The 16,423-nt window shown below is 45.0% G+C and overlaps 5 protein-coding genes across 5 annotated transcripts; 3 read left to right on the top strand and 2 right to left on the bottom strand.

Annotated features, from left to right (window-relative positions):
• Nucleotides 1-6,074: 6,074 nt before the first annotated feature.
• Nucleotides 6,075-6,914, top strand: C8R40DRAFT_1182079 (uncharacterized protein; the record flags this gene model as incomplete). Its single annotated transcript, XM_046232962.1, has 2 exons — nucleotides 6,075-6,125; nucleotides 6,228-6,914. 2 exons carry the CDS (start codon nucleotides 6,075-6,077, stop codon nucleotides 6,777-6,779), a joined length of 603 nt encoding a protein of 200 aa, XP_046088416.1. The 3' UTR covers nucleotides 6,780-6,914.
• A 1,280-nt stretch (nucleotides 6,915-8,194) lies between these two features.
• Nucleotides 8,195-9,013, bottom strand: C8R40DRAFT_1144326 (transcriptional Coactivator p15-domain-containing protein). Its single transcript, XM_046229498.1, has 5 exons — nucleotides 8,776-9,013; nucleotides 8,635-8,724; nucleotides 8,486-8,580; nucleotides 8,332-8,431; nucleotides 8,195-8,279 (listed from the first exon to the last, which is right to left on the bottom strand). The coding sequence occupies exons 1-5, from the start codon at nucleotides 8,890-8,892 to the stop codon at nucleotides 8,214-8,216; spliced, it is 468 nt and encodes a 155-aa protein (XP_046088415.1). The 5' UTR covers nucleotides 8,893-9,013; the 3' UTR covers nucleotides 8,195-8,213.
• Nucleotides 9,014-9,264: 251 nt separating this feature from the next.
• Nucleotides 9,265-13,069, top strand: C8R40DRAFT_1168659 (uncharacterized protein; the record flags this gene model as incomplete). Its single annotated transcript, XM_046231230.1, has 16 exons — nucleotides 9,265-9,274; nucleotides 9,337-9,482; nucleotides 9,614-9,784; nucleotides 9,837-10,622; nucleotides 10,677-10,746; nucleotides 10,797-10,982; nucleotides 11,032-11,054; nucleotides 11,091-11,153; nucleotides 11,214-11,261; nucleotides 11,335-11,700; nucleotides 11,754-12,036; nucleotides 12,092-12,352; nucleotides 12,404-12,586; nucleotides 12,682-12,765; nucleotides 12,816-12,887; nucleotides 12,936-13,069. 16 exons carry the CDS (start codon nucleotides 9,265-9,267, stop codon nucleotides 13,067-13,069), a joined length of 2,886 nt encoding a protein of 961 aa, XP_046088414.1.
• A 1,656-nt stretch (nucleotides 13,070-14,725) lies between these two features.
• On the bottom strand, nucleotides 14,726-15,225 carry C8R40DRAFT_1168658 (uncharacterized protein; the record flags this gene model as incomplete). Its single annotated transcript, XM_046231229.1, has 2 exons — nucleotides 14,726-15,052; nucleotides 15,112-15,225. The coding sequence occupies 2 exons, from the start codon at nucleotides 15,223-15,225 to the stop codon at nucleotides 14,726-14,728; spliced, it is 441 nt and encodes a 146-aa protein (XP_046088413.1).
• Nucleotides 15,226-15,266: 41 nt separating this feature from the next.
• C8R40DRAFT_1095655 (uncharacterized protein) lies at nucleotides 15,267-16,377 on the top strand (the record flags this gene model as incomplete). The annotated part of the gene is made up of 8 exons (XM_046227711.1): nucleotides 15,267-15,273; nucleotides 15,339-15,436; nucleotides 15,515-15,567; nucleotides 15,624-15,625; nucleotides 15,711-15,761; nucleotides 15,823-15,937; nucleotides 16,055-16,169; nucleotides 16,194-16,377. Coding segments are annotated over 8 exons (537 nt in total), but the record flags the coding sequence as incomplete, so codon positions are not given.
• Between the last annotated feature and the right edge of the window lie 46 nt (nucleotides 16,378-16,423).

Here is a 16,423-nt window from a genome sequence, read left to right as displayed (position 1 = left end):
ATATATCCAATGATCGATCCCCTCGCCAACCTCAAGGAGCTCACAATCACAGTATTTACGAAGACATGGGCAAGCTTGACAGGGGCTGGGTATCTGCTTGCACTGCTCATATATCCAATGGAGTGGGATAGCCTTGCTATCCTTCGTCTGAAGATGACGCCCATGCAAAACTGCTATGTCACAAAAGAGCTTCAGAATAGTGTTCAGTGGGAGCAGCTCGGTGAATTCTTGATGGACCGGCCAAGGTTCCCATGTTTGTCCACTGTTGAAATTGATATTGTGCGAGATGTTCAAGACGTGCTTCCTTGGAGTAATGAGGGAGGGGAAGATAACGAAGATGTATTAGGATTAGTGGACATTGCGGCAAGGGAAAGGGTGACAAGACAGGTAATTTTAGATGCGTTGCAAGTTGTAAAGATGGCAAGGGGATTGGACATTTCTGTAAACTTCGAAAGGGAAAAAATATTTGGGATATAAGAAATGTAGTCATGGCGCACAATAAAAGTTTCCACATACCAGTGATAGTCTTGTGCATTGACTGGAGGAAACATTGACATCACAAGAGTGGTTGCATTGCTTAAGGGTTATGACACCTGCTGTTGGACACAATCAATGGTTGTGAGTTCGAGTCTTGTAGAGTGGAAATTTTCTTTACTATTTTGGTAGTACACATGTGAACCTGATATTGTACATTCTGGACCCCTCTTTGTTGTAATATTGAATAAGGATCTTCCCTGTAGGGAATGTTTTTGCACAATATGAATTGTATCTATGGTTTTTGTCAACTGTATTCCCATGGTTTCTCAAAACCATATCTCAGCCTTTCCTTGGGATATGGTTCCTGTCAACTGTATTTCACTGGGTGATAAATGGTTGCTCAAAACCATTTCCCAACCTTGGTCTGCATTGGACTGGGTAAGAATGGAGTTGCTCAGTGTTAGACTAATACTTCGTATACTTAGCTTTGGTCTGTGCGACTTTCTCTTTCCGGCCACCGTTTTCGTTTCACTCCTATTTATCTCTCGATCACCATATATACTCGATATATTATTTCATACTCCCTCAGTTGCTTCCCTTATCAACTGAGGTGAGATTGCTTATTTTTCTTCTTTCTAGTCTTACTAAAGTACCTTAGAACTTACTCAACAGGTACTTAGATATATATACTCAGTTGCTTCCCTTATCAACTGAGAACTTACTCAACAGATTATGAGACTGGAGCTCTACCAAGCTTAAGAGACGAAAACTAATATATTGATTACAGTCAATCCTTATCTTCGAAGCTATGTCCTCCACGGCTAGCTCGCTGTCGATCCCGCGCTTCCCCGAATCATCTCAATTGTCCGGCGAGAATACATGGCAAGTCTTTAAAGACCAAGTCCTCGCGCATATTGAAGTTCGGGAACTTGAAGGATATCTTGACGGTACTAGTGTTCGGCCTCCTGTTGGTGGTTATGTATCCACATCTACACTATACCCTCCTGCATCCACATCTACACCTGCGTATAGTCCGACCCCTTTCCCGCACGAATGGCGTCAACGTGACAGGATGACCGCCAGCATAATTTATCTCAACATTGTCGATCCCGTTGGGCTAGGCGTCGAACGTGAAAAAACCTGCATATCATATCTGGGCTGAGTTGAAGAAGAAATATGAGAGACGGGATGAAATGCGCGTACATCAGGCCGACACTAAACTCCGGTCTGCTCGGTTTGACCCCAATAATACGACCATTGAGGAGCATGAAAAGACGATGAAGAACCATCTAAAGGAGCTTCGAAACTTAGGCGGTTCTTGTCTCGACTCGCAATTCCGACTTATTGTAATCACATCCATGCCTAAGTCGTGGAGAGATCTCCTAATCAACGTCAAGGGAACCTCGAGCGATGATGCATTTATCCACCTGCGTCAAGTGTATGACAATAAGAAGGAGGATGAGGAGGATATCCGACAGCGTAGTCAAGTTTGTGCTCTCATAGCTCAGGAGATGGCCTCTTTCCACTCGGCAAATATTGCGTCTGCTCCCAAGAAGGACCACCCTGTGTGTACGAATCCTAATTGCCCTCCTCGCCGACGTCGCACTCATACAATTGAAAAATGTTGGGCACCCGGTGGCGGCAATGAAGGAGGAGGACCTAAGAAAGCCGAGACCTCAGTCATCCAGACTGCGAATTACGCTAGCGACGGTGGAAATCATACCATCATGGAACTCTTTGATTTGTGTACGTCACCCTCAACACCCATTTCGTCTACCTAACTTCCTAATGCCCATACCTGCAGAAACTGTATCTCAGTATCAACAGGGTATGGTGCAAATAAAGAGGTTACGCACAATGTAGACGTATTAGATTCTTCGATTTCCGACCAGTTCTCAAACATTGCCGGATGTACTGCTTGTTCGGCTCACAATGAAAATACCTTACTATATGCTGCCTCGAAACCGCGAGTACCTCGAACTTTCCTAGACTCAGCTGCGAGTGATCATTTCTGGGTGCGAAGGGATGATTTCATTAAGTATGAGAATCTATATGGAAAGGCAGGGAAGTCAGTGATTGCCGGAAAGGCAGGGGAGTTCGAGATTCATGGGAAAGGTATTGTGGAATTCGAGACCACAGTGAACGGAATAGGAAGAAGATGCCGATTGAATGACGTGTATCATACTCCATCTTTCCATCACAACCTAATCTCGTTGCGAACGTTGGATGCCAAAGGAATAAAAGGAGAATGGGGAAAAGGGTCACTCACCGTACGAACCGCGAATGGAAGCATTATCATGCAGGGCGAAGGAAAGGGCACAATGTATGAAGTACAAACTCACTTCACACCCTCATTTGCAAACTTCGCTAGGTCTCTTAATAAACCTGTCGACATTCATACATGGCATCGCAGACTAGGCCATCCAGCTATTGATCGCATACTCTTGATGCAGAGGCACAATCTGGTCGACGGCTTGCAAATCACCTCTAAGAAAGTAGCTGGTAAATGTGAACCATGCATCTTAGGGAAATCGACTCACCGACCATTTGATGAGAAACTCACACACGAAACTAAAGTTCTCGAACGTATTCATCTCGATCTTTTTGGTCCAACTCGAACCCAGAGCATTGGCGGCGCAATGTGGATGTTACTTGCAACGGATGGGCGTTCATCTGTCAAAGCTCCGACTTTTCTAACAAATAAGCGGAAAGAGACGGTTTTAGCAGCAATCCATGACTGGCGTACGATGGCAGAGCGACAAACAGGTCTTAAAGTGTTGATATTCCGGATAGATGGTGGTGGAGAGTTCGATAATGGGTGGTTCCGGGATTACTGCCGAGAGCATGGTATTGCAATCGAGATGATTCCACCTAGATCCTCCTCAGCCAATGGAGTAGCCGAAAGGGCGAATAGGACTGTACTAGATGGGGTCAGGACTTTTCTAGTTGACGCCGGATTTCCCCCTTCAATGTGGGCTGAAGCAGCACTCACCTTTTGCTATGTAAACGCGTTCATTCCCTCTTCTCGTTTCCCAGATGAGGTACCAATTGAAATATACACGAAGAAGCGTCACGACGTGTCCCATCTCCGACCTTTTGGTTGCAAATGCTGGGCTACACTGGATTCAATCCAGACGGATGGGAAACTACAGTGATGCGCAAATCAAATCCACACCCCCCGATTTGGAAGGCCTTATGTCACCAGCCCAGAACCGTAAATCAGCATAAATCTGTTGTTCCTCTGCTCAGAAATATTGAATTTTGAGGGTTCAAACAGCTTATATTGCCACAAGTAAGTCTTTATAGTAGAATCAACATGCTTTACAGGATATAGCATACAAAACTGTTCACAAAAACAGTTTAATCACAAAATTTCCAAATCAGGGGGTGTGGATTTGATTTGCGCATCACTGTAGGTGTTAGAGCTGTCGAGGGGCGATTTGTTGGGTATATCGGTAGAAGAGGGTATAGGATCTGGCTGCCTCAGACCAGAACTTTCCACGAATCCCGCAGCGTCGTATTCGAGGAAGGGGATCCTCGCAGATCTACCCCCGCGGTACCAGATGAAGTTGATGGTGAAGTATTTGTTGATGTCGACGTCGGTTCGGCTTCAGATGCCGTGCCTGATCTCCCGGCTAATGATAATCAAATTGACCATTCGGACGCATCCATTCCCTCAGCATCTACCACACCTTCTACTCCTAATTACGAAGGACTACCTGAACTTTTCGCGAATCGACAACTTCCCCAACCCTTACCTATACCAAATCCAGAACCAGAGACTGGTCCGAGACGGAGTACTCGTATACGAGAACCATCTGCTCGCCAAATTCAATTGGAGGAATCAGCTGAAAGGGAGCGATCTGCTTTCGAACGCAACCTCGTGTGGGCTCGTGATTCTGGTGGTATAGACGAACTTGACGAACTTGACGAAAATCCTCTAGCGATGGTGGTAAATAGTCCATTCGCTTTCGCCGCCGAGTCCAGTGATAAATGGGTCCCGAATACATATAAACAAGCAATGCGCCGTCCCGAACTTTGGAGGGCTCCAATGCAAGCTGAATACGACACCCTGATCGAAAAGAATTGCTGGACGTTAGTAGATCTGCCGCCGAACGCGAATGTTACAGGTGGGAGATGGGTCTATGTAATCAAATGGTCAAAAGATGGCGAAGTTGCGAAACGAAAAGCTCGATACATTGCACAGGGTTTCACTCAGATCGAAGGTGTCGATTACGATAAAACCTATGGTGTGGTGGCACGCATGGAATCCGTTCACATAGTTCTTGCGATTATTGCAGTCCTCGGTCTTTTTATGTTCCAAGTCGACTTCAAAGCAGCTTTCTTGAACTCTCCTATCAACCACGACGTGTATATGAAGCAGCCCAAAGGATTTATTAAGGAAGGTGAAGAGCACAAGGTGTGTAAACTCAACAAGTCGATTTATGGCACGATGCAGGGTAGCCACGACTGGCAGGATACATTAGGAAAAGGATATGAGGAGGACGGATACATTGCTTCAAGAGCCGATCCCTGCGTACGATATCGTCGCACCGGCGATGAATACACCCTTTCCACTACATATGGCGACGACGTGAATGGTGCCTCTTCATCCGAGAGTGGTAGGAAGAAAGCTATTGCTGACTTAGGAAAGAGATGGGAGTCAAGCGAAGTTACTTCGGGTGTTCTCTTGGGAATGACTATTTTCCAAGACCCAATCTCCAAGGCTATCACAATCTCCCAAAAATCATACTTCGAGCGTATGCTAGAACACTTTGGATTGGAAAACATTCGTATCCGTCGCACACCACTAGATCCCAAAGCGAAAATCACTGAATCTCCAAATCCAATCCCCAAACTCGACAGGAAGTTCATGTCGGACAAGCCATACCGTGCATTCGTTGGATCTGTGCTCTGGGTAGCTTGCTCAACAAGACCTGATATCGCGTTCGCTTCGAATTTCCTCGCTCGCTTCCAGCTTAACCCGGGTATTACTCATTGGAATGCTTGTGAATGGCTTGCGGGCTACATTTGCGGAACACTTGATTATTCTATCACCTATTGCACACCTAAGCCTGGGGATGATCGCCTGGGTCTTGGCCTTGCACCCCTGGGTTACTCAGACAGTGATTGGGCTTCATGCCTTGTTACTTGTCGATCTACTGCTGGTTACATCTTTTTCATGGGTGGGGCTCCTGTTTCCTGGGCATCAAAGAGGCAAGGCTCTGTGGCACTATCTACAGTGGAAGCAGAATATATTGGTCTCTCGAAAGTGTGCCAACAAGCGTGCTGGCTTCGTTCATTTATCCAAGAAATTGATCTCTCACTCAACGGCCCTACTTTTATCAACGGCGACAACTTTGGTTCTGTGTCTCTGTCAGAGGAACCAAGGAATCATTCGCTCGTCAAACACATTGATATGCGTGAACATTATATCAGGGAGAAGGTTAAAGATGGTAGTGTGAAGGTAGTTCGATTGCTTATTTTTCTTCTTTCTAGTCTTACTAAAGTACCTTAGAACTTACTCAACAGGTACTTAGATATATATACTCAGTTGCTTCCCTTATCAACTGAGAACTTACTCAACACTCAGTACTATGTTTCAACCTTTCCTTGGGATATGGTTTGTGCCAACTGTATTTCATTGGGTGAGTAACAAGATATGGTCAATGCCAACTGTATAATAATACACATGATTGGTACATAACGTAAAATCCGCATGCGAGAAATTTTTATTGTACAACACACAGCCGGCTGTACTCACTGTTGCAGCCGGCTGTACCCTTGTATACAGCCGACAGAGTAACGCCTATCTGCTTATAGCTGCCACTCTCGTAACTTCGAAGGCCTTTGCTTCCACCTCTGTTGAACAAATTGAATCTGCACATGCCCCAAGTCAACAACAGGACATTCCTGATCCTTCTTCCTTTGCAGGTAGCGTTTGGGGGATGCCTGATCCAGCAGTGTCTTCAGCCAAGGCGAAAGCCAAAATTCAGAGGATGCAAGAAAAGATGGCCTCAGAATTTGTTCGTGCCTCCCGTATCAAGATCAAAAGTCGGGCCACGCTCATCATATGTCCCCTTTCAACTGTTGCTAACTGGGAAGACCAATTCAAAGATCACTGGAAGGGCGAAGTATTTGTCATTGGTGGCGCAGGCGGCTGTACTCCTGCAATGTCATCTTCCCAATGTTCGTCAACACCAGGATCTTCTTCAGCGCAGCCAATGGCTCTTCTCGGCGATGTAAAGATGAACAAGAAATTAGGTCGTACACGAGAAGTACCTACACCGTACCCAGGCTGATTTTATTCTAGTAGCATACGAAGGTCTGGGCAAGCTTTCGTGTGTATGTAACACAAGTCTACCCTAAGCTCCCGATCATATAGTATCTTTTAATAGACTATCAGCGCCATCAACGTAGAAGTACTAGTTTTCGCAGTTCAACGCGAGGAAGACTCAGGAGTGGGACTGAACCCAAAGTCATTTGAAAAGTACTAGGAAGTACTTTGACGTTCAAGCTCGTATCAGATGATTGGTTGAGTGGAATCTTACCGGAAACTTACACGGAATGGCATCGTCGCGTCTTCTAGTCAAGGTCCTCGTTGCGGGTGCAGGTGAAGAGCATGTTAAAGCATGATGAGAAGAAGCATGCATATATACATATAATGGATGGATGGGACGGTTGGATTCAACAAGAGCAAGTAGCAAGTAGTCAGATTCTTTGAGGACACGTAGGCACGGAAAGCTTATGGATGGTGAGGCTGTTAGGAGCTGTTGTGGGACAGGTAAAGCGCATGGGTTGGTGTCGGAGTCAACATTGAACAGGGTCACATGATTGCGCTAAGGAATCTGCCATCGGAACGGACGGAGACAACTTCAAATGGAAATTTTGCACGGGAACTTGAGACTATCCATGTTAACGTTCATTGACCATTGCAAGCAAAGTGAAAAGGTGAAGAAGATCACTGTTAGTGTTTGATGAGGTTTGATGAGAGGTCCGATATAAAGGTGCCTAAAATTGCATCTTGCCTTTAAAGTTATGGCAACCACGAGCAACCCACCCCCCGTATCTTTACTGGTAAAGCTCAGAGTCAAGCTAGGTGTATATTTTGTGAGCTGTTGTAATGGCTTTTTTCTTTCTTTTCTCTCTTTTCTTCTTTTTCTCTGTAACCGCGAAACGAATAAAGAGTTCGTTGATATACATATAGCCTACGTGATGGGGTGAACTTGACAACAACAGGGCTCCGTCTCGTTGTCTTTTTCTCTTTCCCGAAGATTCGATATCCAAGAACGATAATTACCCACTTTTGTGTTCTTCATACTCCCTACTCTCTTCTTCTAAGACTTGATATTCACATCCCTTCATCGTTCATTTAAAGATATTACCAAAAAGCGTCAACTGACTGCTAATCCATTTTCCATGCTGAGGCTGGACTCGAACCAGTCCGCTGCTGAGAAGCGATATGCGGAAGGGACGAGCCGCTGAAATTCCAAAACTTGAAACTATTCGAGTCCTCCGAGATATTATACTAGTTTTGAGCCAATTGTACACGTTTCATTTTTCTAGTCCGTTGAATCTGGAACTTTAAGCACCTCTAGACAGAGACTGCATACACCATACACGAGCATGTATTCGTATCTTCTGAATCGATCGCCATACAATAATACATACATACCCCCTGACACACACCTAGTCCATTGCTGTCGATAGCGAGATATTACGATTTTTGCCTACTTTTATTTTTTCTGCTCAGCTGCAAACAACTCGTCAATGGCCGATGCGCTACTTCTCAGGACCTCCCACTATATAGATATCAGAATGAGAACGGTGAGATTGGCATTAAAAGAACAGAACCTGGTCTAGTGCCAAGGAGATACCCTTCTTCCCCGGTTTCATTGATTGTTCTGTGTCACCGTAGAATTCGCGAATGTCGACGAAGGTACTCCCTTTGAAACTGTAAAGTATGAGTCTCCCATATTTGAATAGTTCGAACAAAGAGAGAACGAACGAGCGAACAGTGGCTCTTTTCTTTTTTCCTAGGTCGATATATTTATCACCTTCAGGACTCTCTTTGATTAATGAGCCATTATTTGAAGTTGTGGACTTTGATTGAACACGGTAAGTTGAGCTTGGTCCATCAGAGATATTGAGACGCACCACAGGCTTTGATTTCATATTCTTCTTGGGTTTTGGTTCTTCTTCTTCCTCTTCTTCCTCTTCCTCATCCTCACTTTCAGAGTCTTGTGGCTTCTTGACTCCTTAGTTCAATGTGGATTATAAGTCGTAAGATTACAGTACCATGACAAACTTTGGCTTCTTGCCACCGCGTTTCAACGATTTACTTGACGCTACAGCAGCAGATTGGGCAGAGATTTCAGAGTCGTCGCTCGCCTGATTGGCTTTTCGTTTCACCATGACTGAATTGAGGTACAAAACTGTACAAAACCAAGTCAAGAAGGTTGGTGAGGCAGAAAGACTTACCCTTGGTTTGTCAGCAAATTGCACATTGCATCGGGCGTGATTAAGATTTTGCTTTGCTTTACATATTCTATCTTCGTCCACAAATCGGCCAGAATTTTCGTGGTTTTCGCAACTGAATCGTCGTGAACAATAAAGATTCTACACAAATATAAGAGGACGGTTCCACCTGTAAGGATGGTTTTGTGCCGTGAGAGGACGCGTATTCTAACCGGACTCTGTCTTTCTAGCCTCCTCAATTTGCAGATCTAATAACGAGATTGATAAACACACCGGACGATGCTCTGACTCAGACACTGGAGGAGATTGATGCCTGGAAGTGACAACGCTCCGATCTGAATGCCTGGATAAAGGTGCTCAATAAGTTCGACACTGTTCTAGAAGACGTCATCCGCGAATATGATATCGACAAACTACAAGTCCGAGAATTCAGTACAGAATCCAAGAAGATGGTCTCTGAAATTCTGGAATTCGAGAGACTTTTGCTCGAGAACTCCACCAATCGAAAGATGTTCGACTCTTATGATGTGCGTAACCCATTTGTGACCAAGAAATACCTTTCTCAAGCGTCACAAAAAACAGCGCGAACAGCTTTCTCTTCGCTTCGGACCTGGACGTTCTGATACTAACTCTGAAGCTGCTTTTAAGACCTTCACAGCAGTACTCAGCGCAGCCAGCTGTCTCACAAGCACTCAATATATCTACGCCACGTTTATTGTCCTTGGCCAAACGATGGCCCCACCTCCGTGAATACGGAATCGATCTCGTCGATTTGGCTAACGCGCAAGGAAGCTTGGAAATTGACGCTCTCCCGAACGAGGCCCGTGAAGTCGACTTCAGCTTCTACCGGAAAGATGCCGGATCCTCTCAAATAAAACCAGAGGCTGATCCTAATGATCTCACACAAACTCTCTTCCACAACTCCGATCGCCGTAGGCGCTGTCGCAGTCCATTTGGACGAGCAAACTTTACGATCAAAGACTGCCATGGATGTCCTGGCTGACGCCATCCGTACACATGAAATTCCGGATTCGGAGAAGTTCGATTTGCTCTGCCGTATACGAGCGGCCACAACACTAGCGAAAGGGCGCGAGGTCGAAAGAGAAAAGCTTGTTCATGTCCGCTTGATTTCTATCGCCATCTTTGGACATACGCACCCGGAAAGCCAAGCGTTGTCCACTCTCTTTTTGTTCCAGCCGGATCTCATCCCACATGTTGCCGAGTTATTGCAGGTCGGCCGCGGAATTTCTGTTCACATCCAAACCGCTTCCATCGCTGCTCTGGACGCAATGGCGCGGTATCGGTCAAAGGTCCATGAGGTTCTCACTTCGGTCAACGCTGGAGTCAACCACGGAATCCTGATGGGACTTTTACTCAAAACCATAAGTGATATTTCAAGTCCCGACTGCAAGATCCCTCATAGTTTTGTTGAAGCGTTGCTGTCTTTTGTGACATTTATTGCCTCTCATGCATCAGGAGGCAACATGATTGTCAGAGCTGGCCTCATTCCTTTGTTGATCCAGATCCTCGAGAATCGACTACCGACGCGCTTACAAGTTGTGTCAAAGACGATGCAACTTATCGACAATATACTGTATAGTTTTGCGAACGCCTTCACTGTGTTTTGTTCCTCGCATGGTATGGAAGCTTTGGTTGACAGAATCGAGGTAGATTCCCTTTTCACATTTTATGTAATATTCACTGAAAATAATCTTTCGCAGTTTGAGGTGGACCTTGATATTCGTGAACATGGTGATCAGCAGAAATCACGTCAGATTTTCGGATCGCATGGTGCGTTCTGTGAGATTATAGCTTATTTTCGCGCTTAATCTTTTCTTCAGGGGAGCTGCCTGTTGTACGAGCTGCTGTCCTTAAACACATCTTGCGTTCCATGCACCGTATGATGCAATCATCCGAGACATTAGAAGGCTTGCGGGGCCTTATCGATATGTCTATTCTGAAATCGATCAAGAAAATCATCGAATTCGAATACAGAGGTCTCTTCGGACCAAGTGTCCTTCCTATCGGTACGTTGTTGCTTTGAACCTTCGGCTCGTCTGCTCAATTGAACTTCAGCGATCAACATAATGGCTACGTTCGTTCACAACGAACCAGGTTCTTTAACCGTCATCTAGGAAGCCGGATTGCCCGAAATGTTCTACAAGTCAATCGAGCTCGGACTAGAACCGGCTATCGAGGTGTGTGTATTTCTGATTTGGTCATGTCTGCTTTTGTTCAAAATGTTCTATCATGAGTAGGTGCTTCAAGCCATACCAAATGCTCTCGGAGCACTTTGTTTGAACGAAGTCTCTACTTGCTGCCCATCCAAGCATTATTCCAGCCATTTTCTCAATATTCACTTCTGGTCGTCACCTCAAGATTCTTCTGGAAAAGGAAAATGCAGTGCTTATTGGTACAGCGGTCGACGAGCTCATTCGGCACCATCCATTCCTCAAGGCTCCTGTCTTCCAGGCGCTCAAGAGTACTATGGCAAAGATAGAAGAACTTGGACATGCCTATGTTCCGCCCGATGACATTCGCAACTGGTATCAGCTCACGGTCGCCCGACCTTCGTCTACTTCCGAAGATGTAGACAAGATGGAAGGGGTCGAATCTTCGGAAGGAAAGGAGTCATCCCCTCCGCCACCTCCGCCTTATACAGCTGCGTTGCTTGAGCCCCACAGCGAGGAGGCCATGAGGTTACATGAAAATAACATAATATCGTTTATTGACATTCTTGGCAGAGTAAGCATTAAAAGGATCAGTCATGGTACGAGTACTGACTCATTCTCAATCAGTTCTTGGAAGGTCTTTTTCAACACACCCCACATTGTCGTGACTTCATATCTCAAACCAACGGCCTAGTTTGTTTGGGCAGGTTGTCCGCGCTACCATGTCTCCCCTATGATTTTGCTAACAGCGTTGCCTCTGATTCTATGGTTCAAACAATGCGCACCTTGACCGTGAGTGAGACACTTCAGCAGATGTCGCAGCTTGTAAAAGAATCCCTCCAAGCGACACAAGAATTCTGGTCTGTTGATACCGAGGACTCCAAATTGTTGTCGCTTTTGGATGTTACCGGTGAGTTTATTTATTACCATCTTCAATTCTGTCAGATATCGATGTATACACACAGATGAGGAATATGTCAATAAGAACTTTTATTTCCGTAACTTGATCACACTTCACGTCCGGGTTACATTACTTTCGGATGTTTTCTCCACTGCTGGCTATGCTCATGGCCGGGGTGCCATCAGTCTTCTTCAGAATTTGATGATTAGTACAACGCCACAAGTAATTGCAGACCTAGGTTCATTACACCGGGCTGGAATTTGGGAAAATATTGTGCTGAAGGCAGCCCTCGCTGCGAAAGGGATAGAGGTGTATCAAACCCCGAGTGCCTCTCCACTGGACCAATCGCCAAATCATTGAACTATTGACTTACCAGTACAAGGACCTTCCGTACCCGCTTCGGCGCCCAACGGTGCTGTTGAGAATGGCGCGTCAACTTCAACATCTACTCCTACGAAAGAAACACATACCAGACACGCCGGACCAAAGGAGTTCAACGCCACAGCCTTAAAACATATCACACACGGCATACCCACTGCTCTATCACCGTTTTTTCAAGGTAAGCTTGTGCACAGAATCTGACTGACAAATTGTTTATCTTTTATTCGCTATTCTCTGCAATGGTCAAAACACTCCATTCTCACAGAACTCCAGAGCAATCGCAAAAGAAGCAGATGATCGAGTCTTCCGCAACAGTTGCGGATGTGTTACTGAAGCATTTATCGGCTCAGAGTGACAGTCAGTCAACTTTTGATCAACCTCGTCGTGCTGAATCTCAATACATCTAGTTGAAGACAAATCCACCCTGTACATCTACTATGGTATCATGTTAGGCCTAGCTACTGTCCTCTTAATCGACGGTATGATCTCGTCCATCTACTTTGGCTCTGCTGACCTTTGATTTTTAGAGCGTACCACCAATCATACCATCTACACTGTACAGCTGTTAGCGTTCTACCGCGTAGGCGGCATGAATGCAGTGCTAAACGTTAGCCGGAGTTTCATATCCTCAATTCGTTCCATTGTCCCCATTCACACCTGACCGAGGCGCTTTTTACGCCTGGAAAATATGAAGGGAAATGTGAGAAACAATTGCCAGATTTCCCTAAGGAAATGGAACTCTTCCTCACGACAGAAACCTAAGATTTCCCAGGTCAAGAAATTTACCATTTATTTGGGGTAAATTCACGCCTTTCCCTTCATAATACAATATTTCGAGCTCGGTCAATACTATATTTCCTGTAAGATTAATTAGCTTTTGAACACGAGACATAGGTAATCTTTCCCGCCTGATATAGGAAATCTTTCCCGCCTGATATAGGAAATCTTTCCCGCCTGATATAGGAAATCTTTCCCGCCTGATATAGGTAATCTTTCCCGCCTGATATAGGTAATCTTTCCCCCCTGATATAGGTAGGTCGACTCGAAAGAGGTAGAAGAGTGAAAAAGCGGATGACGTAACAAAGGTTTCGGCCCGAAACGCTCTTCCAGGATTTGCATCTATTTGCGTAAACTTTTGCTTGCCTCGTTCTTCCACGTCAATTCTAGATGGACTTTCTGGGCAGATTCCCAAGTTTAACGCAACCGCCGAATGCTCTGATCGTTTCCTTCCTTCCGTTTGTCCAAGTTCAAGATCACTCCCATGGACATTCGAGGGCGTCGTCGCGAAGAACTTGGACGGTCTATTTCTCGTTCAAGGTCGTGATTTTCGGAGATTTGTCGCATGTGTGCCGCGATCGAGCATCTGCGTAAGATATGTAACTCATTCACATTTTCGTAGCATCGTTTCTGACTAATGTTCACGAATCTCTCTTCAGTCTCGTCAGGATCCATACTCTGCAGAGTCTCTTCATCGATAATGTACAACAACGATCAAGGCTCCATAGTTCACGGCTCGGGCGTCTTTGTAAATGGAAGCATGATATACACATTCAACAAATCATCCCTGTATCTCGATTTTCTCCCTGAAGCTTCAATAGGAGTCGATAGGTTAGTTCAATGAACAATTTGAACTACTTTTTCAATACCTTTTTGCAATTTGTTAAAGAAAATGATTCAATATCGTCGTCAACCAATGTCAACCCTGTCACCATAGAGCATCAAGATCATCGATGCAGTTAATGAACGGTAATTTACGCAAATTACACACTGAACGTGACAGCCTTAGTACGCTCTACGTTCTTCGAACTAGACAACTCCATTGCTCGATGCTGATTGAAATAGCTCTACTTAATACTTCACCACCAATGAAGGCTCGTGTCACTACATACAACAAAATAAAGGTAACAACATGGGGAAGAGAAGGAATAGTACAATGAAGCGCCAGATTTTGCGCGAGGATATCAGGAAAATAGAGCATACAGTGACGCGCAAATCAAATCCACACCCCCTGATTTGGAAATTTTGTGATTAAACTGTTTTTGTGAACAGTTTTGTATGCTATATCCTGTAAAGCATGTTGATTCTACTATAAAGACTTACTTGTGGCAATATAAGCTGTTTGAACCCTCAAAATTCAATATTTCTGAGCAGAGGAACAACAGATTTATGCTGATTTACGGTTCTGGGCTGGTGACATAAGGCCTTCCAAATCGGGGGGTGTGGATTTGATTTGCGCATCACTGTATATTAAACTTCAGCAAGTTGTAAAATTCGAAGGTTGCAACCGAGAATGAAATTGTGGTATGTTATGACCTGCTCAAAGAGCTATGCCATTCGAAATTCGACCAATGACGGCGTCAGCTACAAAGCCTCCGACAAGAATTTGCCCAATCAAAGGTGTTTGCAGGAAAAAGTCTCTGCAATCAGCGGGTCGATCAATGTCGGTACGCAGAAGTTTCGACAATAACAGTCCCGCAGCTAACAGGACCCCAGCGAAGAATGGGTAACTGTGCCCATTCAAGTATGCTCCGTAGGTAAGCAGTCCGAAAAATGCTATGGCAGTGGAAAAGCACACAGGGATTGTGTATTGACCGCAGAGCAAGGCAGAAGAGCGAATCCCAATCTTCACATCATCATTTTTATCCTACAACAAATTGAACGGTTGGTTTAGCCCTACATGGATCACCGGAATAATGATCTCACCATGTGTTGGTAAATTGTCTCGTATGTCCAGACCCAGAAGCAGCCTCCGAAGTAAATGGGAACAAGCATTTCGTACGGCATCTCCTTGGTGCGGCTCAACGTACTCCAACCCATAATTCTTCTGGTTTTTTTCATTCATCCCGACACGCATAGCGATCACTGGTGCGTAAGGCTCGTTACTCAAAGTACCTCTCACAGTCTCCAGATACTCATGATTCGAAACAAAGTATTATGGATCCTTCGAGTTTACGCCGTGGTCGATCATGGTTTAGTATTTGCTATCATGTTATCTCTACTTGGTCTAGCAATCGTTGGTTTCGATATCGTGCGTACTCGTACTCCCCCATGTCCGAGCCCAATCATTGAACCTTCCCGTTTCAAAATTTTCTGCTTCACCATGTAGCTTCAAGGCGTTCAATCCTCCTGTACTCACAACACGCTATCTTCAGAAACCCTGTGAGTACATCGTTCCTACTGTTCTAATTATTGTGGTCTTCTCATCTTATATATAGCTGTGAGCATGCTTCATTGAAAAATTTTTCTCATTCCGTCCATCATTCTGTCATCCTGACCCGTTTATTGTCTACTTCTATACCCAGCTGGAGTCATGACCTATATTTCCTTGGCTGTGTTCGATATCTTGGCGACATGTAAGTGCATGCATGGTAGTGTTATCAAATCTTTCAGAGAGCTGACATTCGCTCGCTTCAGTATTGGTGACAAACCGAATGATACAAGCCATACGCGGATGTGGTGGGTTTCGCAAGCTGGCCAGACAAAATCTCTCTGAATATGTTCTGAGAGATCAGGTAAGCCAATTCAGTTTGTCCTTTCAAAGTTTGTCATGCTGATTCTTGAGCGCAATGCAACTAGGCGTTTTATATTTCGGGTACGGGTTTCCCACTGTCATCCACGGGACTCACTCAGACATTGGTATGAGCAGGGTCGTCACAATACCTCAAATCATTGCAGTTGTGCTTTATTTCGTAGGTGTCCCCCTTGTGAGCCAGGCAATACTAATTTTGCATCTCACAGGCTCCACAGGTACGGAAAAAATCGTTCTTTACTACCTTCGAACCAAGGCACGGCTCATCGTTCTGAGGATTTCAGGGACTATACAGCCCTATCCTGAACAATTTTCTTCTCGTGTGAGCTCCTGTTTCCCTTCCCATACTTGAGTTCACATCGTTGCCATGCTCGCAAACCTTCACTTGCGAAAAAACATCTTTTTTCTATGTGTTTAGGTTGTCTTCCATCATGATCGCGCGTTTTCTGCTAGGTTTGCGTGAGATGAACGAGTCTAGAAGAGAAT

This window comes from Lentinula edodes (genome assembly GCF_021015755.1).
Source record: "Lentinula edodes strain Le(Bin) 0899 ss11 chromosome Unknown C8R40scaffold_10, whole genome shotgun sequence".
Lineage (NCBI taxonomy): Eukaryota > Fungi > Basidiomycota > Agaricomycetes > Agaricales > Omphalotaceae > Lentinula > Lentinula edodes.
The sequence above is the reverse complement of the archived record's forward strand: the minus strand, read 5'-3'. Positions and strand labels throughout refer to the sequence as shown.